The sequence below is a fragment of the Cydia strobilella genome, chromosome 3 (assembly GCF_947568885.1).
Source record: "Cydia strobilella chromosome 3, ilCydStro3.1, whole genome shotgun sequence".
In the NCBI taxonomy this organism is placed as follows: Eukaryota; Metazoa; Arthropoda; class Insecta; order Lepidoptera; family Tortricidae; genus Cydia; species Cydia strobilella.
Genome location: NC_086043.1, coordinates 20,163,568 through 20,190,784, shown reverse-complemented (window position 1 = coordinate 20,190,784; position 27,217 = coordinate 20,163,568). Strand labels below are relative to the sequence as shown.

The 27,217-nt window shown below is 41.3% G+C and overlaps 2 protein-coding genes across 2 annotated transcripts in view; one reads left to right on the top strand and one right to left on the bottom strand.

Moving 5' to 3' along the window:
• The window catches only part of LOC134756073 (probable peroxisomal acyl-coenzyme A oxidase 1), a 119,100-nt gene that overhangs the window by 20,531 nt on the left and 71,352 nt on the right, over nt 1-27,217 (top strand). The window lies entirely within an intron of this gene.
• LOC134756085 (probable peroxisomal acyl-coenzyme A oxidase 1) lies at nt 204-26,798 on the bottom strand. Its single transcript, XM_063692894.1, has 13 exons — nt 26,570-26,798; nt 24,241-24,400; nt 19,307-19,475; nt 17,609-17,732; nt 16,763-17,007; nt 16,347-16,507; nt 14,267-14,429; nt 12,965-13,155; nt 10,587-10,745; nt 3,728-3,833; nt 2,464-2,616; nt 1,916-2,032; nt 204-759 (listed from the first exon to the last, which is right to left on the bottom strand). Exons 1-13 carry the CDS (start codon nt 26,694-26,696, stop codon nt 616-618), a joined length of 2,019 nt encoding a protein of 672 aa, XP_063548964.1. The 5' UTR covers nt 26,697-26,798; the 3' UTR covers nt 204-615.

The window sequence follows — 27,217 nt, the reverse complement described above, 5'->3', positions numbered from 1 at the left end:
GCGTTGACGACCCCGTTTGATATTTAACAATTTTAACGCATATCAGTGAAAGAACATGGGTCAAAATCATATAAAAATGATAATTACAAATAAAAAACAAAAATTATCCATAATATATATATATATATGTATGTACATATACATTTTTTGATATTTTTATACATTTTCAATTTTTTTAAAGTTTTAATCGTGTGTCGATAGATGGCAGTAAATTTACTGTGATTACAAAATTTATGACAGTAAACAGTGACAGTTTCTCTTTGGTAATATAAACTAATTTTTTTAAAGCGTTTTTAAATATTTTTTAATAAAAAGACACGTCAAGATTGTTTACCTTTTTTCTAATGCTAAAAAAAAACGAACTATAGGAGCAGTCTACCCGCGCTTCCGCTAACATCCCTGACGCGCTCTATATGTATTATCGACATATTCAATCCTCAAGCTACTTTATGCCCTAACGCTTTATAGTTAGAGTTCAAATCAGCTTCCCCTGCATGAATGGCTTCAGGTATTTGTGAAAATTCATTAACAGGTTGAGCGGATATTATCTAAATCTTTTTTAGGTTTGAAATGCAAGCTATTTTGGACTCTATCACCGTGAAGTTAGAGTTGAGATCACAGTTTCCCCTGCATGAAGGGCTTAAGGTATTTGTGGAAGCTCTCGTTGACGGGTTCCGCGTTAAGCGGGCTCTTGAGGGCCTCCTCCATGAGGCGCTCGTACACGCGCCCGTCGTACGCGCCCAGCGCGGAGTGCAGGATCTGGAAGTCACCAAATTAAAATTATCACAAATTTCGCCTGTAATTTCGAATTTTTATATCCCAGATCTTCTAGGACAGTTTGATTGGTCAATTTACTATCCAATCATCTACCATACTAAAATGACAGGATTGGAAACTTTGGGATAATTGGACAATCATTTTAATATCTGCGTAAAAAATAAGGTTTAAGACATTAGGTCATCGTCGGCAAAGAAAGTCTTAATTTGTAAACCAGCCATTCTCAAAGTGTGCTCCGCGGACCCTTAGGGCTCCGCAAAGCCTACTTTTATTACTCTAAGGGCCCCAATAGTTGCACCCCATCCGTCGTTTTAGTACAAAATTGGTACATAAGCAAGATGGTCATAGGGTCGCCATCAGATAAGTTGGTACGGAGAGCCAAATGGAGTTGTTAAGTAAAACCAAACATAACGTAAACATAGCATTGCGATACAGCGGGGAAATGCCGCCAGCATCCTTGGTACAATGCCTCAAGGACCTATTTTAGATTTAAGCTAGTTATTAATTTCGTTTACGTAGTACCACTGTATATATCTTGTATGTAAATAAATGTTTATAAAAAACATAACGTAGATGTGTTATATTATCGGTAGTCAAGTATAAAGAGAGAGCAAGTAAATCTAAACATTAGTTATTTATAGACTATTATTGCTTACATGGTATTTATGCAATTCCGTGCGTCGCATACTTATGTTGCAGACAGTAACGTATAGTTACTGGTAATATGGTAATTTAGGCATATAGTACAGGGCAGTAAATTGACCAATCAAACTAACTACCATAACTGACACAGTATTTGAGATAAAAACAGAGCTATGGTCTTATTGTTCTCAATAAGACCGTATAGCTCTGTTTTGCCGGGGTCCCTTTGTTTGACATAATTATTAAAAGTCATAATGTAATGATTGTCATATTATCATTAGTCATAATTCTGAAACCGTTAACTTTTCAGGATTTTCCTAAGGTTCTCGTATAGATAGGTTAGGTTTGTTTTATGGCAATCCTGAAAAGTTACGCGTTTCGTAAAAAAATCAAATAACGGAAATTCGGACAAACAATACTTTAAACTTTATGGGAAACAAGAGGAGACCCTCTGTTTGCCATGTTGTGGCCATGTCTGATTGAGTATTTTCCTCACCTCGTCACTGATGTCGAAGGCGTCGACAAGTCCCACGGCGTTGACTCGCAGCTTGATGAGCAACTCTTCGTACCAGCTCTGCAGTTGTTCGATGTCGCGCTCAGAGATCGACGTGAACTGTTCACAAACATATTGTTTTCAGATTCCTTCGGGGTTGGCTATCTACTGTCCTGGATCCCATCTTTACAATTTTATGTAGTAATCTGACAGTCAAGACAAAGAAAAAAATAAGGGCCACTTGCATCATACCACTTACCCGGGGTTAAACGGTTAAACCTGGAGTTACCATGGTTACCAGTACAATTTGACACTGGTTTAACCGCTTAACCTCGGGTTAGTGGGATGGTGCAAGTGTATGGGGAGGCGTCGTGGTTAGAATGCTAGTGAAACGCCGCAAGGGATGTTAGTGGGTATTCTCCTCCTCTCCCTCTGACTAGCAGAGGAGGAGCGAGTCCCACATACCGCCCCCCAATGGGCTACCTTTCAAAAAAAAGGATGGTGTAAGTGGGCCTAATAACGGCCACGTTATGACCCAGCCGTGGACTTACTCTGAGCAGATCTCCGACGCGCTGTAAAGCCCAGTACACGACGTACAGGTCGACCAGCTGAAGTAGAACCGTCCTTAGAGCTGGAGACACGGTTTTGATCTGGTTTTCGGTCTCACTGAAGTATGTGGTCAGGATAAACGCACGACAGTGGGCCTGGAACATTAACGTTTTATCAAAGATAGATAATAAATCCGTAATAGATCGCTACAGTCTAAGGAAAAAAACGTGCCTCGAAAATAAAGAACTTTTGATTCTCGATCAGATGGCGCCACTATCCTTGGCCTACTCTCGTATAGATGGCGTTGACGGTTTCAGATTCAGATATTTATTAATAAAATTTAGTATTTTACATGTCATTTTCAGTATAATAAATAATTATATTAAATTATTACTAATTAATTTACATTTTTAGTATACATTTTACAAATATAGGTACTTAACTTACGTATCTATTTTTATGTGGTTGGGTTGGCTGCCCTACTGACAAAGTCGTCGATGGTATAGCACGCCAGTTCAGTTAAGAGTGCCCTGAGTTTTTTTAAATGTTGTATCGCTTGCATCAATTATTTCGGCAGGAAGCGAGTTGTACAATTTTGCCCCAACAACAGCGAGTGACTTTCTAGATATAGCTAGTTTACGTTGTGGGACAACTAAAAGGGGTCTCCGTCGGGTGCTCCTTTCCCTGGTAGTTTCGTTTGTTATTTAACAATTTTAACGCATATCAGTGAAAGAACATGGGTCAAAATAATATAAAAATAATTAATGCAAATATTGCAAATAAAAAATCATTTATCCATATATAAATACATTTTTTAATATTTTTATTTTTAGTTTTAATCGTACGTCGATAGATGGCAGTGAATTTGCTGTGGCTACAAAATTTACTATGACAGTACTGCTATATCCTTTTATATCCTCTTTGGTTTTATTTAATTTAATCGTAAATGACAGAAGATCAATTTGGCAAATCGTTCGTACCATGGAGACTATATAAAGGAGCCAAATCTCTATGTATGAAAAGTGTCCATCAAAAAACAGTAATTAGGCGGCGCCACCATACACCGAAGTACTACCAAAAACAACCTACATAAATTGGTCGGGTTATTTTTTGTCTTATATGGTTCATGTTATTCTCATGTCCCAGAGCCTAACTAGCGCCATTGGAGTGATTAGGAACTATTATTTAAAGCTGAAAGCTGGTCACTTTTACAATAGTTCTGCCATAAGAGATTGTCGTCCTTTCTATACCGTCCATAGTTCGTACCTCTGAGGCATTGGCGAGCTGAACTGACGTCATGTTCCAGGCGTCTTCGTACGACATGCCGGTTCGTTGCCGCTTCTCGATGTTAACCACGCACGCTGCTATTTTACTGCAAAATACAGAAGGTTGGTTTAAACCAAGGGCCTGACACTCTTTCATAGAGAAAGATAGTCTTATTGCGATTCCTATAAGAGGAAAGACAAAATAGTGCCATGCTTTGTCTTTATCACCGACCGGGCATTTTTTCATGGTCGAGTTATAGCATCATAGTAAGGAGGCGATGGCGAAATACCGAAATTCTTAAGAGTGAAAGAGAAATAGGATTATGCTGCCATACATGAAACTGTCAATCATACAATATGTCTTTCTCTCACCCCTGGTCGCTCGGTTTCATGTCTATAACTACTTGTATATAATGTCTATGGTTTAAACGAATGCCTTGTTGAATGAAAGTGAATGAGGAAGGTATTTTATTCTCTAGCGTTTGAGGAATTTGGCCCGTTTTGAATTGCAAAACGGTTGGATGAAAGAATTGTTGAGTCAGTTTAAGAGCCCGGTTACGATTTTAGTCGCAAAAATGTAAAGTTGATAGATTTCTTCTGTGAAATTGTACACCTTTTGTTACCTAATTGAAATAACAAGTACTGGTTTCTATTAGCACGACTTCTTATCTCTAGGTTTATCAGATCAATTTTTTGAAATAAGGCTTACTAAATTAGTAATGAATTTTTTTCTGATGGACGTTTAGGTAAACGCGTGTAAAGCACTGATTTTGATGCTCTTATTTGTAAATTTCGTAGAGTTTGGACTGCTAAAAATGGTAAATTTGTATTACACATATTCTGTACTCTAGGTTTATCAGATTACATTGTTGTTATATGACTTAGAGTTCGAGGAAATGAAAGTTTAACGAATTCAATTTTCTCCAGAAATGACCTCAAAACAAGTGACAATTTCTCCGAAAATCTACTTATTTTCGACGTAGATTGCATACTCAAATAATCTGCAATGTTTACTTAAACTGTTGCTGTACTTCATTTTATTTAAATTGCAACTTTTATTTTCTGACGATTTTTTAAAAACTTCCCCTTTTACTGGTATAACATCGGTGAGACGCGCTTGCGGCCTCAGTCCCGCGCGGGAGCTGGTAGAGGCAGGACGTTTGTTGATCGGCTCCGCACGTTGCATCGACGACGACGAAGTTATTTATCATTGTGTGCGTCGCTCGCCGTGTAAAAAGTTATATTTGTTGCGTGTTTGGCTGTACTGTGTGCGTGTAAACTGCGACCAGAAACTTTAATCCTTGGGTTGTAAGTACTTGTTTATTAACCGCCTTCAAAAAAAAGGAGGTTCTCAGTTTGATCCGTATGTTTGTATATATATGTATGTATGTATGTATGTATGTATGTATGTATGTTTGTTCGCGATTATCTCGCATTTGGCTGAACCGATTTTGATGCGGTTTTTAGAAAAGTGTTTGTTACATTCTGGAGAAGGTTTTAGTATACATAGAGCTGAGCTGATACTGAACCCTGGCTGTACCTAGTGGAACGCAGGTTTAGTGCAACATAGGCACACGCTGTTTTGGTCTGTCTTGATGAGCAATTAGGAGAGCAGTACCCAAGATGGAGCTGATGCTGAACCCTGGCTGTACCTAGTGGAACGCAGGTTTGGTGCAACATAGGCACACGCTGTTTTGGTCTTCCGACACGTCTTGATGAGCACTTGGGAGAGCAGTACCCAAGATAGAGCTGATGCTGAACCCTGGCTGTACCTAATGGAACGCAGGTTTGGTGCAACATAGGCACACGCTGTTTTGGTCTTCCGACACGTCTTGATGAGCAATTAGGAGAGCAGTACCCAAGATGGAGCTGATGCTGAACCCTGGCTGTACCTAATGGAAATCAGGTTTCGTGCAACATAGGCACACGCTGTTTTGGTTATTCGACACGTCTTGATGAGCAATTAGGAGAGCAGTACCCAAGATGGAGCTGATGCTGAACCCTGGCTGTACCTAGTGGAACGCAGGTTTGGTGCAACATAGGCACACGTTGTTTTGGTCTTCCGACACGTCTTGATGAGCAATTAGGAGAGCAGTACCCAAGATGGAGCTGATGCTGAACCCTGGCTGTACCTAGTGGAAATCAGGTTTCGTGCAACATAGGCACACGCTGTTTTGGTTATTCGACACGTCTTGATGAGCAATTAGGAGAGCAGTACCCAAGATGGAGCTGATGCTGAACCCTGGCTGTACCTAGTGGAACGCAGGTTTGGTGCAACATAGGCACACGCTGTTTTGGTTATTCGACACGTCTTGATGAGCAATTAGGAGAGCAGTACCCAAGATGGAGCTGATGCTGAACCCTGGCTGTACCTAGTGGAACTCAGGTTTCGTGCAACATAGGCACACGCTGTTTTGGTCTTCCGACACGTCTTGATGAGCAATTAGGAGAGCAGTACCCAAGATGGAGCTGATGCTGAACCCTGGCTGTACCTAGTGGAACTCAGGTTTCGTGCAACATAGGCACACGCTGTTTTGGTCCTCCGACACGTCTTGATGAACACTTGGGAGAGCAGTACCCAAGATAGAGCTGATGCTGAACCCTGGCTGTACCTTTTTTTTTTTTTATAGAGGGGGAATGCGTTACGCATACCACCCAGGCGCAGGGACGGGCCTGGGATGGTTATGTGGGACTCCCATACAGGCTAATGGGACCCATGGTTTACCCACTAAACCCCCTCTGTTGCCGCCTCACTGCTATACGTCGAGGTCCCAGGAACGCCGAAGTACTCTTCCGCAACCTCGCCAGCGGCCGTCCGAACTCGGACCCGGCTCTTGGGGAAATCACCCCTTCACCTCAATGGGCGCCTTGTTTGCGCCCGCCCACGCAGGGACCTTTGCGTAGGCGACAGACGTCCCCGAGCCTGCCGCCCACAGGGACCCTTATGGGGGTAACCGGCGGTCGTATGCCAACCGCCGCCGCCCCACGCGCTTGCGGCGCATTGGCTGAGAGGTCGGATCTTCCTCCCTGCCGCGTTCCGCTGCCTCCTTCTGCACCATCACGTCCTCACAGAAAGAGGCCACCGCCTTCCATAGACTCTCCCCACCAAGCATGGCTTTCACCACCGCTGGCAAGGAGAGGTCTCTTCCCACTGCGGCCACGAGTGCGGCCCGCTGCTCCGCCCACGCTGGGCATCCAGCCAGCGTGTGTAGCGCTGTGTCTTCAGCGTCGCCGCAGTGGTGGCACTGCGTCGTTGGTTCCCGTCCCGCCCTCCTACACAGGTATCTCCCGAAACAACCGTGTCCCGAGAGGACCTGGGTGGAAGGAGAGGAACCCCCCCTTTCTTTTGACCCATCGCTCCAGAACGGGTCGGATGGCTTCGACAGTCCAGTGGCCGGCACTTGGCGCCTCCAACCTTTCATTCCACTTATGGAGGAGCACTCGACGGGAGTCAAGTCTCCACCGTCTGACCTCCTCCAGAGGTGGTTGGATCCCCTCGGCCCGCGCCTCAGTGACACGCCAATAAACATCAGCGAGCACTGCTGCGTCGAGGTCCCAAGGCGGAGTCCCCGCCAACACGCACGCTGCCTCGTAGGAGACGGAGCGGTATGCCCTCACCATCCTGACCGCCATGATACGCTGTGGCCTTCGCAATTGGGCCTGATTTTCGGCGGTCAGGGAGAAGGCCCAAATGGGCGCCCCATATAGGGCCATGGACCGCACTACACCCGCGTACAGTTTCCTGCAGCCCACATTCGGCCCACCGACGTTGGGTAGAAGCCGGCTAAGTGCCGACGCCGCTCCAATTAGTTTGGGAGCAAGGCCCTCAAAGTGTTTCTTGAACGTCCAACGGCTGTCAAGGACTATGCCTAGGTACCGCATTGTCGACTTAACACCACAAGGAGGTCTACCAGCCCTGCACCCCAACCCTGGCTGTACCTAGTGGAACTCAGGTTTGGTGCAATATAGGCACACGCTGTTTTGGTCTTCTGACACGTCTTGATGAGCAAATGGGAGAGCAGTACCCAAGATAGAGCTGATGATGAACCCTGGCTGTACTTAGTGGAACTCAGGTTCATTTATTGTTATCAGAACTTCCACCCCCTTTTAACCCCCAGTACCTACTGCATGTTAAACGTGTAGTAGCTCTGGTCAGGTGCCTGCTTCATCTGGCAGCCCTCCAGGTGTTCCAGGTCTTGAAGAACTTAACCTGCCTACAGCATACTCTACCAACTTCAGATTAAAAGAGTTTTACCCCTGATCCGATGCGTCCAGCAGCACTCCAGGTGTTCCAGGTTTTGAGCTGTCTCCGTCATACACTACCCACAACACGTTGAGCGAGTGTTACCCACCCTTTGCACTCAGCAGCACTCCAGGTATTTCAGATCTGGAGCTTTCCCCATCATACACTACCAGCGGCACATTGAGCGAGTGTTACCCGTTACCCCTGACCCTTTGTACCCAGCAGCACTCCAGGTGTTCCAGGTCTGGAGCTTTCCCTATCATACACTACCAGCAGCACGTTGAGCGAGTGTTACCCCTGACTCTTTGCACCCAGAAGCATTCCAGGTGTTCCAGGTCTTGAGCTGTATCCATCGTACACTACACACTACCAGCGGCATGTTGAGCGACTGTTACCCCTGACCCTTTGCACCCAGCAGCACTTCAGGTGTTCCAGGTCTTGAGTTTTCCCCATCATACTCTACCAGCGGCACGTTGAGCGAGTGTTACCCCTGACCCTTTGCACCCAGAAGCACTCCAGGTGTTCCAGGTCTTGAGCAGTATTCATCGTACAACCAACAACACGTTGAGCGAGTGTTAGAAGAGTGGAGAAGAGAAGAGGATGACTTTGGAAATAAAAATTAAAAATTATTATACACCCTTCCCAATGATTAAGACTATCTCCACAATATCAAATTCCATCCAATTAATCGGTTCAGCGTTTATTGATTCCCCATACAAATTTCCACCCCCTTAAAGGGTGAGTTCTTGAATAAAAAGTATTCTATGTCCTTCCCCGGGATTCAAACTATCTGTATACCAAATTTCAACAAAAGGCTAGTTTCCCCTCTGGGTTGGAACGTTGGAAAGTCAGATGGCAGTCGCTTTCGTAAAAACTAGTGCCTACGCCAATTCTTGGGATTAGTTGTTAGCGGACCCCAGCAGACTTCCATGAGCCGTGGCAAAAAGCTGGGATAACGCGAGTAAGATGATTATATATATATAAGATATTGCCTTAGTGCAAATCATTATCATCATGCTATATAATTTGTATGTATTATATGAATACATAGGTAAATTGTTAAGAGTAATAAACGATTATATCAAATTTACCGAAAGTTTTATTTTAACCTAATTAAATTTATAGTGACGCATAATGTTGCGAAAGTATCAATATTGTTTAGGCGGTCGCGTTATTTCAAGCAGCGGCCGGCGTTCGGTTACTGTGTAAAAGTCGTATCTTCGCGCGTTTTCAAATCGACTACGGGCTCTTAATGAAATAATTATCCGAAAATTGTCACCCCGAACGGAAAACTGTATAAAACATACATACATTTTAATTTCCAGCAATAGACAGGGCGTTAAGCGTCGCTACCTTTTGGTCCCGCTAAATATGAAATACGAAACCGTTGACACGAGAAGAAGAAGAATTTTCAGTATTGATAAACAGAATGTCAACCATAGACATTGGAATTCAAAGTTTTGTATATCTCCAACTCTATCGCGAGACACGAAACATTCGATTAATTCCTAAATCATGATTTACACTTTAAAATACTCCCTAAACTTAATTTTTCTTATTATATTACAGATTACACTCGGAAACACATGTGATATCCTTAGAAAGTGACTTGTTAGGGTTCCGTACCCAAAGCGTAAAAACGGGACCCTATTACTAAGACTCCGCTGTCCGTCTGTCTGTCACCAGGCTGTATCTCATCAACCGTGATAGGTAGACTGTTGAAATTTTCACAGATGATGTATTTCTGTTGCCGCTATAACCAGAATAAAATACTGATTTAAACTTACACGATTTTTACTCATTATTATTTATCTCCACTTATTATTTATCGTGGTCTTCTCCGAGACCACGGGGACAACGCCGTCCTCGAAACGTCGGATGTAAATTTAAAACTATTTTACGCGATTAAGTCCCGTGGAGATAAATAATAATCAGAATAAAATAAATATTTAAGTGGGGCTCCCATACAACAAACGTGATTTTTTTGCCGTTTTTTGAGTAATGGTACGGAACCCTTCGTGCGCGAGTCCGACTCGCACTTGGCCGGTTTCGTTTTATTGTATTGAATAGGTACGTTACCATACGGCTACCATAACAGGGATACCATACGGCTTTTTGGTTGCTGATTTCAGGATCTAATCGGTATTGCTATGAGATCTTGTACCGAACCTTTCGCGCTTTCTCACTCTTATTTTATGGCCACTACTATTTTTATTTCTATGTTTATGCTTATTTTCTGTTTTATTTATGTATTTTATTTCAGAACTTTCTAACACCACTCAACTACACACTTTTTACTGTACCGTATACTTATCACCGTCATATTTACCTAACTGTAACGTGATCTGGGCTCCGGCAGAATATCAGTGCTCCGCTCAATAGAGTGGAGCGTATAGCTGAGTCGGAACCCTTTTGTTGCTGCTGCAATGCACACAGCGTGCAGCTAACCACTAAAAACTAATATTTCGTGTTTAAGTAAAAAATTTTTTGTTAATTTAACTTAAGTATTTACTTAAGTTTTGTTCTGACTGCAATGTACCTACTTATACTTTACACTAAAATTGTGTGTTTTGCAGCATCCAAATAAATGTTTTATCTATCTATCTATCTATCTTACCCGGCGGCGACGTGCTGGAAGCCGCGGAGGATGCCTCCCGAGGTGTTGTCCCACGGCGCCGGCGGCGAGCGCCGGCCCGCGCTCGCCGACGCTATGTACGCCACCGTGGGCGTCAAGGGATTACCGCCTTTGGCTTGCTGCCAGGCCTTCACCAGGTATCTACGAACAGATAATAAATGTCACAATTTGTGTCAAGTGTCATACTCATACTCATTTATTTATAATAATATTTCATATTACACGTCATAATTGGATTTACATAATATAATCGATTCATTCAAATAATCATTAATTAAATTAAAGTAAAATAATACAATATAAAAATAATCAACACATTTCAAATTTCCAATAATTAATAAAAATACAAAATATAAAATTAAATTAAGATTAAATCATTATTATTATATTCTGACATGTCATAAAAGGCTTTTGTGGTCAACCATTTTTTTAACTGATTATAGAATGTCAGGTCATTTTCAATATTTTTAAAACTATCAGGTAGTTTATTGTAGATACCCGGCCCTGCATTAGTTATCGTTTTGGAGGATTTCGCAAGTCGGCAACATGTCGAGTCCAACTTATTTTTGTGTTTTTGTGTGATACGTGAACTTTTAAATGTCTTTATTGGAAATAAGTGTATGTTCATTCTAATATATTTAATTATGTAAAATAGGTATTGTGATGTCAGTGTCATTATGTTACTATCTATGAAGAGTTGTCTAGCGGGGGTTCCGTGTGGGGCATATGATATAATATATACAGTTGGGAGTTGGAAGGAGCAGACCTCGGCGGACTTTCCCTGATCAGATCGGGGAAATCCTGAAGAAAGGCCAGGTCAAGAGCACCCTAAACCGGCGAGCGTGTATGAATAGAAGATGCTTTATTCAAAAACGCTTAATTTAGACTTAACTAATGACGCTAACATAGATTGCTGGTTATAAAGCGTTCCTGAAATGGTCTCCCCTCAGCTTCATGTCAAGGAACCTTTGAGGTCCCCGACGCTGGTCTTCCGTGAAATGTTATGAAGTATGAGGAATGTTATGAAAGGGAAGGAAGCGAAAGAGGTATGTCAGGATCGTAGCAAGTGGAAATCCGTGGTCTCTGCCTACCCCTCCGGGAAATAGGCGTGATTATATGTATTTATGTGTTGTACAGTTAATGCGTGTGTGGTGGAGAGGTTGGTCTTCGGGTAATAATCTCACCTGGCAATCTGTAGCAACATTACGGTGTTCTCTCCCAAATAAGTGCAGGCGGAGGTGAACATGCCGTACATGAGAGGGAAGGAGGAAGCTAGCATGTATCCGTGTCCACCGCAGGCCAGGCGGCATTGCTCTGTATAATAGTCTCACCTGGCAGTCTGTAGCAACATTACGGTGTTCTCTCCCTCATAAGTGCAGGCGGAGGTGACCATGCCGTACATGAGAGGGAAGGAGGAAGCTAGCATGTATCCGTGTCCACCGCAGGCCAGACGGCATTGCTCTGTATAATAGTCTCACCTGGCAGTCTGTAGCAACATTACGGTGTTCTCTCCCTCATAAGTGCAGGCGGCGGTGACCATGCCGTACATGAGAGGGAAGGAGGAAGCCAGCATGTATCCGTGTCCACCGCAGGCCAGACAGCATTGCTCTGTATAATAGTCTCACCTGGCAGTCTGTAGCAACATTACGGTGTTCTCTCCCTCATAAGTGCAGGCGGAGGTGACCATGCCGTACATGAGAGGGAAGGAGGAAGCTAGCATGTATCCGTGTCCACCGCAGGCCAGACGGCATTGCTCTGTATAATAGTCTCACCTGGCAGTCTGTAGCAACATTACGGTGTTCTCTCCCTCATAAGTGCAGGCGGCGGTGACCATGCCGTACATGAGAGGGAAGGAGGAAGCTAGCATGTATCCGTGTCCACCGCAGGCCAGGCGGCATTGCTCTGTATAATAGTATCACCTGGCAGTCTGTAGCAACATTACGGTGTTCTCTCCCTCATAAGTGCAGGCGGAGGTGACCATGCCGTACATGAGAGGGAAGGAGGAAGCTAGCATGTATCCGTGTCCACCGCAGGCCAGACGGCATTGCTCTGTATAATAGTCTCACCTGGCAGTCTGTAGCAACATTACGGCGTTCTCTCCCTCATAAGTGCAGGCGGCGGTGACCATGCCGTACATGAGAGGGAAGGAGGAAGCCAGCATGTATCCGTGTCCACCGCAGGCCAGACAGCATTGCTCTGTATAATAGTCTCACCTGGCAGTCTGTAGCAACATTACGGTGTTCTCTCCCTCATAAGTGCAGGCGGCGGTGACCATGCCGTACATGAGAGGGAAGGAGGAAGCCAGTATGTATCCGTGTCCACCGCAGGCCAGACAGCATTGCTCTGTATAATAGTCTCACCTGGCAGTCTGTAGCAACATTACGGTGTTCTCTCCCTCATAAGTGCAGGCGGCGGTGACCATGCCGTACATGAGAGGGAAGGACGAAGCTAGCATGTATCCGTGTCCACCGCAGGCCAAACGGCATCGCTCTACGTTTTCGGCGGCGTCCGAAGTGCTTATGGCTTTCAGGCAGCACGATAGGGCGTGTAGCTGGAAATTAAAATAAGTAATGAAATTAGGTATAGTAATTGAGCTATCCTAAAGAATATCTAGACCTCGTATATACGAGCACGTGTAATGAAAAAGGAATCGTAAATGTAGAGATCTTCCCAAAGCTCCAAACTGCCCATTCAAATACCAATCTTAATATCGGGGAGTAAGGTAGAGAATAGATTTCGGGCAGGCCTATGGAACTCTTCGCGCGAGCTCGGATTTATACCTACGACTCGCTTCCCGCCGGCGGGACTCAAGCTATCCAGTTGGTTGCCACACGCGCTCACGCACGCACGTCACCGCGCGCTATGCCAAAGAAATGTCTTCGTCACGAACAAATAACACAGCTTGTAGTGTAGATGGATGCAGAAACAACAAAACAAATAAAAAATATAGTTTTTTCCTCTTTCGACGGATGAGGAAAAGTAAGTAGACATTCTCAATATAGGTACTTACACCTACTGTTATTATTTTTACGATAGTTACATTCATTTCATTTATTTATTTCTATAACAATATGATATTGTGTTAGAAAAATCTTACAAACTATGTATTAGCACATAAATAATAGCGGGACATGTCAAGAAATAAAATTCCAAAAATACAATTCAAACAAAAAACAAGCTACGTAGGTACTATTAAATTGTTTTAAAGATGTAGGTAATGTTTTTACGACACATTTACCTATAAGATATCTACCTAAGACACCTAAGTATTTGAAAGAAGCGTCGGCAACCCTAGCGTTGTGACGGCGCGCGCGGTGCGGGGAGCGGCGCGTTGAAGGTCTCTCCATTGTATTTTTGTGTAGGTATCAAAACGGTAGGTATTTGCGTTTTCTTTGAGAGATAAGTATCTGTTCGTATGAACTATTATATAATCTGTGTTTCGGGGGAGTACCTCGGGAATCTAGATCAGCATCCAACTCGGCTGTCACGTTGTTGAACACGTTCCATGTCCAAGACGCACTGAGACGGGGCGCTTGGACTGTAGCGATGCCGATAGCCAATTTGTGTTGCTGGGTCACGTAATCTAGGATCTGGGGTTCTGGTTCGCTGTAAACCTCCCATTTGAATATCTCCCTTAATGTGGATGAATAAGAGCTATTTACCTCAGGCAGCCTCTCTAGGTCGCCGGCATCTAACTCGGCTGTCACATTGTTGTACATGTTCCATATCCAAGAGGCGCTGAGACGAAGCGCGTGGACAGTAGCTATGCCGATAACCAATTTGTGTTGCTGGGTCACGTAATCTAGGATCTGGGGTTCTGGTTCGCTGTAAGAGAATGCTAAATAAGTTTCTAATAGAAGTTTACTAGCGACTGTACTTAACGCCCCAAATAAAAGAACTCGTTGAAACGAATAATATGAGTCCGATTTACTAGACCCCTCGGTCTACTAGTAGCCTCCAAAGCAGGGTTCGAAATTATCCATATAATTATAGTCTTTGATAATTATCGCGATAATTATCGGATAATTATCCCAGGTATGGATGGTGCTATATTTATTTTCTTTGAATTCTTTAGTAAATTTTAAAATCTAGTCTTAGAATCTTCGTAAATTTTAGGTTATATCAAATCGATAATTATCAGGGATAAAAATCACGATAATTATCCTTTCGAACCCTGCACCAAAGAGTTCCCCTATCCATCTTCTGACTCCGTGCTGTTACTGATAAGGTGTAACTTAAATGATATAAAATTCAGATCTTCAATAGCAATATAGACGATTTGACTATATTGCTAGTACGTACGAGTGTTAGTAAGTTAAACATTGTCTAGTTCAGCGGCTCTCAAACTTTTTTGGCGCCGGAACCCTATTGGAAAGCAAAATATTTGACGGAGCCCTAAATAAAAAAAATCGTTCTTCAAATTAACTGTGGATCAGAGATATAGGAGAGCTGATTATTGATTTGTTTTCGCTTTTTCTCGCGGAGTCCTCACAGAGGCTTTGCGGAGCCCTACGGGTCCGCGGAGCACACTTTGGGAATGGCTGGTCTAGTTTATTGATTCAGCTCTCAAACATAAAAGATATCCTAAAAACTAAGATTGCATTTTGAACAGGAAACCCAATGTGCCCTCCTAGCTAAAACCCGATATCTCAAAAACAAATTAACTTGAAAATTAAACTTACAGATTAAGATTTTAAGTATAGTCCGTCCGTTTTTCTAAGATCAAGTACGCCATAGTAAATGTATGGCGAACTTGATCTTAGAAATCGTACATGCTATACATGTATGCATTAAAATACTGCTTTTTAGCTTAGAATTGCAGCAATAACCAAGTGACTCGTGATAGACACTGTCAACTTTATAGAAAAAGTTCTTACTCAGGCTTAGGTTTCGACTGGTGGCGCACCGCACTGTATCGGGTGGCGATAGTGACGGCCTTCGCCACGTAACTGCATATATCGTTGACGAGCACTACTCTCACGAACATCATGGTGCCATAGGTTAGCTTGGAGCTTGTTCCGCTACAAGTGTAATATTAAAGATGACTCACTCAGGTTTGGGTTGCGACTGGTGGCGCACCGCACTGTATCGGGTGGCGATAGTGACGGCCTTCGCCACGTAACTGCATACATCGTTGACGAGCACTACTCAAACGAACATCATGGTGCCGTACGTTAGATTGGAGCTTGTTCCACTACAAGTGTAATATTAAAGATGACTCACTCAGGTTTGGGGTGCGACTGGTGGCGCACCGCACTGTATCGGGTGGCGATAGTGACGGTCTTCGCCATATAACTGCATACATCGTTGACGAGCACTACTCAAACGAACATCATGGCGCCGTAGGTTAGCTTGGAGTATGTTTTACTATAAGTGTAATATTATAAAGGACTCACTCAGGTTTGGGTTGCGACTGGTGGCGCACCGCACTGTATCGGGTGGAGATAGTGACGGCCTTCGCCACGTAACTGCACACATCGTTGACGAGCACTACTCGCACGAATATCATGGTGCCGTACGTTAGTTTGGAGCTTGTTCCACTACAAGTGTAATATTAAAGATGACTCACTCAGGTTTGGGGTGCGACTGGTGGTGCACCGCACTGTATCGGGTGGCGATAGTGACGGTCTTCGCCATATAACTGCATACATCGTTGACGAGCACTACTCAAACGAACATCATGGCGCCGTAGGTTAGCTTGGAGTATGTTTTACTATAACTGTAATATTAAAGAGGACTCACTCAGGTTTGGGTTGCGACTGGTGGCGCACCGCACTGTATCGGGTGGCGATAGTGACGGCCTTCGCCACGTAACTGCACACATCGTTGACGAGCACTACTCGCACGAACATCATGGTGCCGTATGTTAGTTTGGAGCTTGGCGCCCGCATGTAGGTGCCATCCTGGAAGAAACATATAATTAGTATTAGCACACTGGGTACAGAAGGTTCACTCTCTAACAAAACGCGTCACAAAACAGATATGACCGCAAGGTGGCGCAGCGCGAGCAGGCGTCCGTTCCGTAGCGGTGCGCGGCAACTACTATAGCTAGACACCAGAATTGGTGTAGGCCGCATGTACTTGTAGCGACGCAACGAAATCGCGGAGTGAGCCACGCCAGAGGCCGATAATACGAATAATGTTTGTCTTAGACTCACCTCCAAAACCTTAGCATTCTTCATCAGCATATGCTCCCTAGGAATCCTCACTTTATCAAACCCAAGGAACCCATTATTGGTCCCATTCATGCCAAGCTTGGCCCCGATCTCGCCAATCTTGATACCAGGGAGGGGCATATGAGTTTCTTCGTCGCGTAGTTGAACTATGAAGGGGTGGATGCCGTGACATTGCCCTTTGGTGTAGAGTTGAGCTACTACTATGCAGTAGTTTGCTGTGTGGGCCACTGGGGACAAAAATTAAAACAAAATTTTAGATTGTACACGACATTTGGTAAGTCAAAATGTTGGTGTCATAAGATACTAACTATAGCCACTCTTGCGTTTCTTATGGATTTTGATTACCGCAGTAGGTTATTAACGCAAAAGAAATAATACATACTAAACATCCTGACGACAAAGCGAAGCGTACCTAGGTGTTACGTTCAGCTTGGTTCAGCTCGGCGCACACTTGCGCATTTGTATTTTTTGATCATTTCTCTTACGATAACTTTGGTAAGTAAAGTTGTTTGGATGTTGGTGAAATTCGGTAATAAAAAATCTAACATGACCTACACATATACACGGTGGCTAAAAAATAAGTGCATTCCCGATGCCAGGGAAGTTTTGGGATTATACTGAGCAACTTTTACTATAGGACCAACCCCGAAATCGCGAAAAAAAATTTGGCTGTTTCATACATTTTGGTTGGTGCCATAATAAAAGTATAATCCCAAAACCTCCCTGGCAACGGGAATGCACTGATTTTATAGCCAACCCCGCCAACCTGTATATGGTTAGCTTAACAATCTTAGTGTAATAATAATATATATATTCTGTATTACTTACATCCACCAGGCCACCATTTGTACGAAGTAAGAGTAGGGCTGTGCAACACAAACTCTTTGGTGTCGGGGTCGTAGGTGGCGGTGGTTTCCAGCCCGCGGATGAACGTTCCGTGTCCTAGCTCCGTCTATAACAAATAATTACCTATATCAATAACACAGTTCATTATCAGCATATACAATTAGGCAATAAGTTAAACTGACACAGTGATACCACAGGGCAGACACGCTATACATCAAAAATTACTTGCGTTTCTATGTGTGAACGGCAAGTCTGTAGACGCGGCACTGTGTAAGTTGCTTAAAAACAGTACTGAGCGGTCGGCAAAAGGTCGAATCGTTAATCTGGTGTCGCGGGGCGAGGTAATTCGAATCGGGGCGGGACGGTGCGTGGCCGTTCTGTATGAAAATACTATTACTTATTCTGTGGTGATACTCTGGATAATTATAAGTACCTAACTAAATCTGGAACATTATTATAAGTGATCTAAAGGGTGGTTAAGTAGTACAATACTCCTAAACAAAGCGTTCGAGTCAAGAAAGTTTTGTGGAAATAACGGCCCACCGAACTTGGCAAATATGTATACCTATCATTTCGTTCCATTTGGAGTTGAAACTCTAGGTCCATGGGGTCCCAGCGCGCATAAGTTGTTTGCAGAAATCGCGAAGCGTCTGGTTGACGTAACTGGTGACCGAAGAGCTGGCGGTTTTCTCGCACAACGTATCAGCATTGCGATACAGCGGGGAAATGCCGCCAGCATCCTTGGTACAATGCCTCAAGGGCCTATTTTAGATTTAAGCTAGTTATTAATTTCGTTTACGTAGTACCACTGTATATATCTTGTATGTAAATAAATTTGTAATTGTATACCTATAGCTACATATCTTGCGTACATATATCTTTCATCGCAGTCACTTATCGTCTCAAAATATATGAAAACCGCAAAACGAGATCATTAGTCTTTTGTCTATTTCATGGACTTAAGTTTTGTATTGTCCTTACACGAATTTATATTATGATCGTCGGTACATATAGTCAGTCAGTTTTGTATTACATTTCAAATTTCAACAAAATCGGCTGAGTAGTGTAAAAGTGAAAGGAAACTGACATAAAGTCAAGAGGCGGCTTGTTATTAAATAATTGTTACATAAAATGTGAATGTTTGTCCGTTGGTTGGCAAATTATATAAGGATATTATGAACCCATTCACATCCGTTCAGAATTTTTACTCGAGTCATTTAAGTTTATGATTTATGAACTGGCTGAAAAGGATACTTTTTAGACGGAGGCTTATATATGGGAGAATAGGATTGCGATCAAACGCGCATGAATACGCGGGTATTTAGATACTTACTATTTTTTTATCGATTTAATTTTTCAATTTTTCAAAATGGGGGCTTGCGAGGTCTACAACTCAAAAAACCGGCCAAGTGCGAGTCGGACTCGCGCACGAAGGGTTCCGTACCATTACGCAAAAAACGGCAAAAAATATCACGTTTGTTGTATGGGAGACCCACTTAAATATTTATTTTATTATGTTTTTAGTATATGTTGTTATAGCGGCAACAGAAATACATCATCTGTGAAAATTTCAACTGACAGACGGACGGACAGACAGACAGCGGAGTCTTAGTAATAGGGTCCAGTTTTTACCCTTTGGGTACGGAACCCTAAAAATGAGCCTACAGATATTAACGTTACCTGAGCATAAGTGCCGATGATATCGCAATTGAAGGCCCTGCCGATCCACAGTACTTGTTGCTCCACGGTGGCCTGCCCCATGATGGTTGGGATGAACATGACGTAATGCAGCGTGAGGGGGGAACCATCGCGGAGAATGGCGGAGCCTAGGGAACCGCCGAGCACTTCTCTGTTGACAAAAGAATTGGTTAGGTTAGAGACAATCCATGGTGGAGTGAAGTGTACTCGATCCCATGGCGCTCTCGCAAACGGCAAAGAGAGTGAAACGCCGGAGTGGGTTTAGTGGGTAGGGCCAAGTTCTCCCTCCCCTCTCGCCAGCTGAGAGGGGCAGGAGCGGCGAGTCCCACACATCCCCCCATCAATGGCCTTCCCGCGGCCGGGGGGACGGTGCGTAAATGCATTTCCCACTCCGAAAACAAAAAAAGGTTAGAGACAATAGTGGAATGGTTTCGTGGTAGAATGTTCGCGATCCCAGTAAAAGTTGCACGGTTTTCGAATTATTATAACCGATTTAGGTTTTTATTAATTTTGCTCTTTTCACTGACGGTGTCTAATAGTTGGGAACTAGAACTCAACGAGGGTGCGGAGTGTTAGGACAACGCGCATGTAACACCTTTGGAGTTGCAGGCGTCTATAGGTTACGGAGACGGCTTACTATCAGGCGGGCCGTATGCTTGTTTACCACCGACGTAGTATAAAAAAAACCACTCTTGCGATAAGAAGCCTGTGCTGAGGCTGAGGCATTTAGTCTGTTGATGATAACTTGATAAGTATGTCAGTTTCAGTTCACAATGTATTAACATTTAACAACTGTTTACTATTAAGTAGCATCGTTTCATTAAGGGTAAGTTGCACCAAACTGTTTGTCATCGTTAAAAATTTCGCTAAATTTTATTGTATAAAAAGGTTTGTAGTAAACCGCCGCGACTCGCCGGGTGACGTTGATCAGTCTGTCAAGTGCAAACTGCGGATGGTGCAACGTGCAAGTGACACAAAGGGCAAGTTGCACCATCCGCACACAACAGACTGATCAACGTCACCCGGCGCGCCGCGGCGGTTTACTATGAAACTTTCCATACAAAAAAATTAGCGAAATATTTAACAAACATTTTGTTTTTATGACAAACAGTTTGGTGATTAACAGACTGATCAACGTCAAGCAGCAGAAAACTATGAAACTTCCCATACGATAAAATTTTGCGAACGCTAAAACGGTGACAGACGGTTTGGTGCAACCCGACCTAAGTGTTACCGACATTTGAAGGATTCATTTACGTTCGCCGTCCCGTATAACTAATCAGATTTCAACAAACGAACTATTAAAGACGGCTCAAAAAACCGACGTTTGCAACTAACATCGGTAAAAACATGTGACGTTTGATTTCAGAATAACCATAGACATATTATTATTCACAACGACGGGACTTAATCGCGTAAAATAAGTTTTAAATTTACCTCCGACGTTTCGTTGACGGCGTTGTCCCCGTGGTCTCGGAGAAGACTGGCTAATTAAGTCCCGTCGTTGTGAATAATAATGAATATTGTCGGATAAAAACAGCCTGTATAACATATGTTGGTTGAATTGAACCCTCGGGTCGACATCGACAGCAAATTTGTTTTGTCTTGTCATTTAGATTTTTGTTTGTCATCGACCTTTTGTGGTGGGTCAAACTCTAACTGCTTACTGAATCTATTATCTTATAAATAATACATATTATATTATGGTAGCCTCAGCCCATTTCGTCCGCACAAGTCGTTGCACTACCTATGCCAAATTTCATCAAATTCCGTTAACATCGTTTTTGTGTGAAGGAATAAACAAACATCTAAAAGGGTTCCGTACCTCAAAAGGAAAAAACGGAACCCTTATAGGATCACTCGTGCGTCTGTCTGTCTGTCCGTTTGTCACAGCCTATTTTCTCCGACTACTGGACCAATTAAGTTGAAATTTGGTATACATATGTAAGTTTGTGACCCAAAGATGGACATGTAACGTAAACAAATAAAATTTAAACATGAGAACCACACTTTTAGGGGGTAAATGAGAAAATTAAAAAAAAAAAAGTTTTTCAAACTATATCGTGTTACATATCAAATGAAAGAGATCATTGTGAGAAACTAAAATATTTTTTTTTTATAATTTTAGGACAGTTTAGAAGTTATTCAAGAAAATATACAAAAAATGACCATTTCCCCCTTTATCTCCGAAACTACTGGGTCAAAAATTTTGAAAAAAATACATAAAATAGGTTTTTACCTATAGATTACAGGAAAACCTATTAGAAATGTGTAGTCAAGCGTGAGTCGGAGTTAATTACTAGTTTTTGATTCGACCCCTACGGGTTTTTTAAACACATTTCACTTACATTTCACATAAAAAATACATTGTTTATATTGTGTAACGTACGGAACCCTTGGAACGCGAGTCCGACTCGCACTTGGCCGGTTTTTTTAGGTAGGAATAGCTTCTGCCCGCGCAGAAGTCGATAAACTGTACTAAATCCAAATATAAATAATATATATTTCATTAACAACGACATAAATCGAGGTCTTAATAGATAAAGACCGTTAATTACCATTCCGTGATTTGTTATCAATAAGGTTCGACAACACGATATCTTGCTGAACTGTTCATAAATTCTATTTCAGACAAAGAAATCAGCGAGAACTTTAAGGTTGTCGCAAGTTTGCGCGAATATAAATGTAATCGGAGTGTTAGCATGTAACAGATAAACCATCTGTTAGTGCTAATATTACATATTAAATAAATAAAAATTTTACTCGTGCGAACGCGCGATTAATCGCTATATGATAGGAGTCCTAATTGACAATCGCGCGACCAATTTTCGAGTTCAATAATCAATATGTTCGATCGCGCCACAGATTAATAAATATCGCGCCTTCGCACGAGTAAAATTCGCGCGCACTTCCGATAATCGCGTAGTCGCGGTATAATAAGTTTGTAACAGACAAACCTCAATGTTTGTGTTGATGAAACACTTGCTGCATGACTATTTTGGTTTGTTAGTGGTTTGTTAAAATGTGATGCATTCAATTACGTATGCTATGAATTAAAATTTAATAGAATTTCGGTACTTTTCTGGACAACACTAGATACTTTCCGCCTGGCAGCTAGCCTAAGTTTAGGGGCATCAACTAACCAGCACTCATCAATGTAATTAGTTAACGGCCTACTAACCGAGTCGGTAGTGACCATGCCTTTGTGTGTTCATCACAAATATTTGTTCCTGAGTTATGGATGTTTTCTACGGATGTTTTCTGAGGTATGGATTTTGTATTTATACTATATCTATCTATTATATGTATTGTCGACTAGTGCTAACAACATAAGCTTTTATGTAGGACTAGGGTTGCCATCTCTAAAATTTGGCAACCAGGACTAGACGCGTGAAAACCCCGGATTTTAGAGCTCAGAACCCGGACATGTCAACAGGTTTGTCGTCGTGTCGCGGAGCCGCGCGTGTCGCAGCGGGCGGCCAAAGACTTTAAACTTTTAAACCCGGACTACAAATGAAGCCCGGCCCGGCCGCTCCCCGGATGCCCTCTAAACTAGGACAAATCCGGGGAAACCCGGATGGATGGCAACCCTATGTAGAACTAGGTCAATTTGTTCCATAATATTTATTTATTATTTTTAAGAGCCCGGTATCGATTTTAGTCGCAAAACTGTAAAATTGATTGATTTAGTCGGTGAAATTGTACACCTTTTGTTACGTAATAAAAATAACAAGTATTAGTTTCTATTAGCACATCTTCTCATCTTCCCGTTTAATAGTAAATTTTATTGAGAACAGACTCACTAAATTAGTAATTTTAGGTAAACGCGCGTTAAACTAATTTTGTCGGTCGTATTTGTAATTTCGTAAAGTTTGGACTGCTATAAATGGTAATTTTGTATAACACATATCCTTTGCACCTTTTAATAGATTAGATTTTTGTTATTATGACTTTGGAGAAGTGTAAATGAAAGTTAGACGAAATCAATGTTCTCCCGAAATTACTTCAAAACAAGTAACATTTTCTCTGAAAATCGACTTAATTTCAACGTAATTTGGACACTTAAACAATCTACAATATTTGCTGAAATTGTTCTTATACATCCTTTTGTATAATTTACCACCATAATTTTTTGATGAATTTTTAAAAACTGCACCTCGTCTGTGACCTCGTCAATCTCGTCATATACTCGTATATTACCGGTGACGCACGCTCGCGACCACATTATTAAAAGGCAAGATGAGAAGACGTGCCAATACTTATTATTTAGATATTACGTAACAAAAAGTGTACAATTTCAACGACTAAATCTATTAATTTTACATTTTTGCTCTAAAATCGTTATCGGGCTCAAAAAGAGGGGTGTTTATGTTTAAAGATAAAAAAAAATTTTTCGATGCGGTTTTATTTACGTGAAAGAGTTTCCTTGCGGTTGTTCTTAGCTATGTTTGATAGAAATCGATCCAGCAGTTTGAACAGTATCAGCTCTTTTCTAAAATGATGTAAGGCATTTTTGGCATGGGGGTTTTTAATTTTTAAAATTTAATAGTTATATTTAATGTAACCAAAGACCTATATAACTCCGTATAAGATGGATAAAGTCTAAGGAAAAAACGTGCCTCGGAAATCAAGAAAATTTGATTCTCGCACAGACGGCGCTACCACCAATACCAACCTTTGGCCTATTCTCGTTTAGATGTCGTTGACGGTTTCGTTTGTTATTTAACAATTTTAACGCATATCAGTGAAAGAACATGGGTCAAAATCATATAAAAATAATAAAAACAAATAAAAAAATCGTTTATATATACATTTTTTGATATTTTTAGTTTTAATCGTGTGTCGATAGATGGCAGTACAAAATTTACTATGACAGTACCCCCTATCCTAAACATATTTTATTTGATGTAACTTACTGATAGTTCTCCATGCCAGTGTTCTCCTCCTCCTGCAGCCGACGGATCATCTTGAACAGGTAGCACGCTTTCTTTACTGCTAGCTCGTACTTCTCCTTGTGACTTAGGTACTCGGACGGAACTTCGTCTAAGTGAATACCTTCCTTGAGTACCATCTCCTCTGTAACAAAACAAGAGTCAATTTAAAAAACCGGCCAAGTGCGAGTCGGACACGATTCATAATATTTTTAAATAATACATGTCAAGCATTATTCAGTTCGTATATAACATTAAAATTTAATAAAATATAAGGATTAAATTATTCAATTAAACACATTATTAAATTCCATTGATTTTTTGGGTAGGTTAAACAAATCTTTGATGTCATAGAAAAAATGGTCTAAGTCATTTTCTTAATTTTTTTAAGAATATATTGTTGTCTAGTACCCACAACACGCCTTATTGAGGTTACTGTGGGACTAGGTCGATTTTTATAAGGGGTCCTATAATATTAATTTATTTATTTTATAGCTTGGGTTGGATGCAGATAAATCCCCACCAATTCATACATTTTTTTAAATCGGAGTGAGTGCCATTTTTGTCATTAAAATTCTGGTGGCCTAGCGGTAAGAGCGTGCGACTTGCAATCCGGAGGTCGCGGGTTCAAACCCCGGCTCGTACCAATGAGTTTTTCGGAACTTATGTAAGAAATATCATCTGATATTTACCAGTCGCTTTTCGGTGAAGGAAAACATCGTGAGGAAACCGGACTAATCCCAACAAGGCCTAGTTTCCCCTCTGGGTTGGAAGGTCAGATGGCAGTCGCTTTCGTAAAAACTAGAGCCTACGCCAATTCTTGGGATTAGTTGCCAAGCGGACCCCAGGCTCCCATGAGCCGTGGCAAAAATGCCGGGACAATGCGAGGAAAATGGAGTGGGTGCCATTTTTAATGTAAATTTAGTCATTTATTATGACTGGCAAATTGATTGTGTGATAGTGTAGATTAGGTAGTGTTGACCTTATCCAAATGTAACATGCATGTCTAATGTATTGATTAAATTTATTAGAATTTTAATGACAAATAAAATCACACTGTCATCACATGATTCACAACACTTTTATGTTCAAGTAATTATTATCTTTCAATACCAAGCCTTTACTCTTATCAGAGGGTCCATTCTCCTGTTCCTTTATAAGTATTACCTACATTATTAGCGTTGTACATAAGTAATGAGTGATTCTGTCCCTGCGGAGATAACAATGACATGCAACCTTTGTGCGTTTGGGTCAAGGATTTTAACAGAAATTTGGAAATGGAGGCTTTTTACAATTAATTTTCAATTCAATTGTATGTGTTATGTATATAGTTTTTTTTAATGCTCAAATGTTATTTAAGTTAGGAACTTTTCTACGATTTAGGCTACTTAAAAATCGTAATCGTACTATACCTTTGCAATGACACTTAAAGAATAAAGTGGTTAAGAGAATAATACAGTTTGTTAAAAAAAGTTAGATATTAATATTGTCTTCGGTTACCGCGATAGTTACTCATGAAATAAAACTATGAAAACGGATTATATCGCGTCTATTGAATTTATAATACATCCCGACGTTTCGAACTCTTTACAGCGTTCGTGGTCAACGGGTGACTGAGGAAAAATTACAAAGTGCAAAAATACCCACATACTAAAATAATGAACAATCATAGACTACAAACTTTAAGGCTGGTTGTACATGCAAAATCGGTTCATAAGGCCAGTTATACACTACAATTATTTTCAAGTAAAGATATATATATACGCGATAAGTTAGATATTATTTAAAAATAAATGTTGAACTATAAAAACATAATTATGCAGCATGTGCGTCTAAATGGAGCTGGTTTTCATTATAAAAGGTGATGTGTTAATGGCTGTTACTAAGTATTCTAAATTAACAATTATCATAACATGTACATTATGCTAATTGTATAATTTCTTCTTTCATTCAATATAAAATATAGCCGGTTAATGTAAAACTTTTGGCTTGTTGTGTTTTCAAATTACTGATTAAAATACCCACATTTTTTTTTAAATAACCAGCCATTGATTTCTGTACTAATAAACAATTATATAAATTGTCAGTACTTATGTTTGTCTAACTCTGCATAAAGTAGGCAATAAAAGAATGGATGGATGTAAAAACATGTTTACATTGTAATAATTGAAGCTATGGTACTATAATAAAAATAAATTGTATATAGGCAAGTATCTTCAGTTTTACAATATAATTATGAGTCTTGGCATCATGCAACAATAATAACTGACTTGTTTAACTTAATGACTGTCTCCAGAGATACAAAAGTAATTACCTCTTTTTCTCCTCTCCTCGGTTTTCTGTGCACCTCCATCAATCAAGTTTGTCAATTCTGTTACATTAAATGTGCAGTTGTCCCTTTCTCTTTGGAGATCGGGATTCACTTTCGTTACTTCCGTCATTATTACTGAAACTGTGACCGAAGGCACGTCTGACGCGGTGAGAGGACCCACGGAAACTGCCCAATCAACTCAAGTGACGAAATTCAAAACTTTGCCGCAGACGAGCGAAAACAAGTTTGTAGAGAAGTGCGACCCGAATTGCGTGAACAGGATTTAAAATTATCGTCCTGATAAATAATTAATCAGAGCAGCATAGTTATGCTACACTGAATTATCTGAGATTTGTTCGATAACAATAGGAAATAGCATAATTTGTAGGATTCGTTGGGTAATCGGACGCTGCTATTTATCACTAGATGATAATCAAGTACATGAACTTTATAACATTGTCCACTAAACAATTGTTTTTTATTCGCAATTTTACAATATAATTGATTATTCAAATAGATTTTTTTAACATTTAAAAATATATAAATAAACTAAACAGTCTCAGAAGTGACGTGCGTGACGTCATGACATGACGTGACGTCACTATATGACAGCCTCATGACAGCCATGCCTTGACAGCTAGATTATTGTTG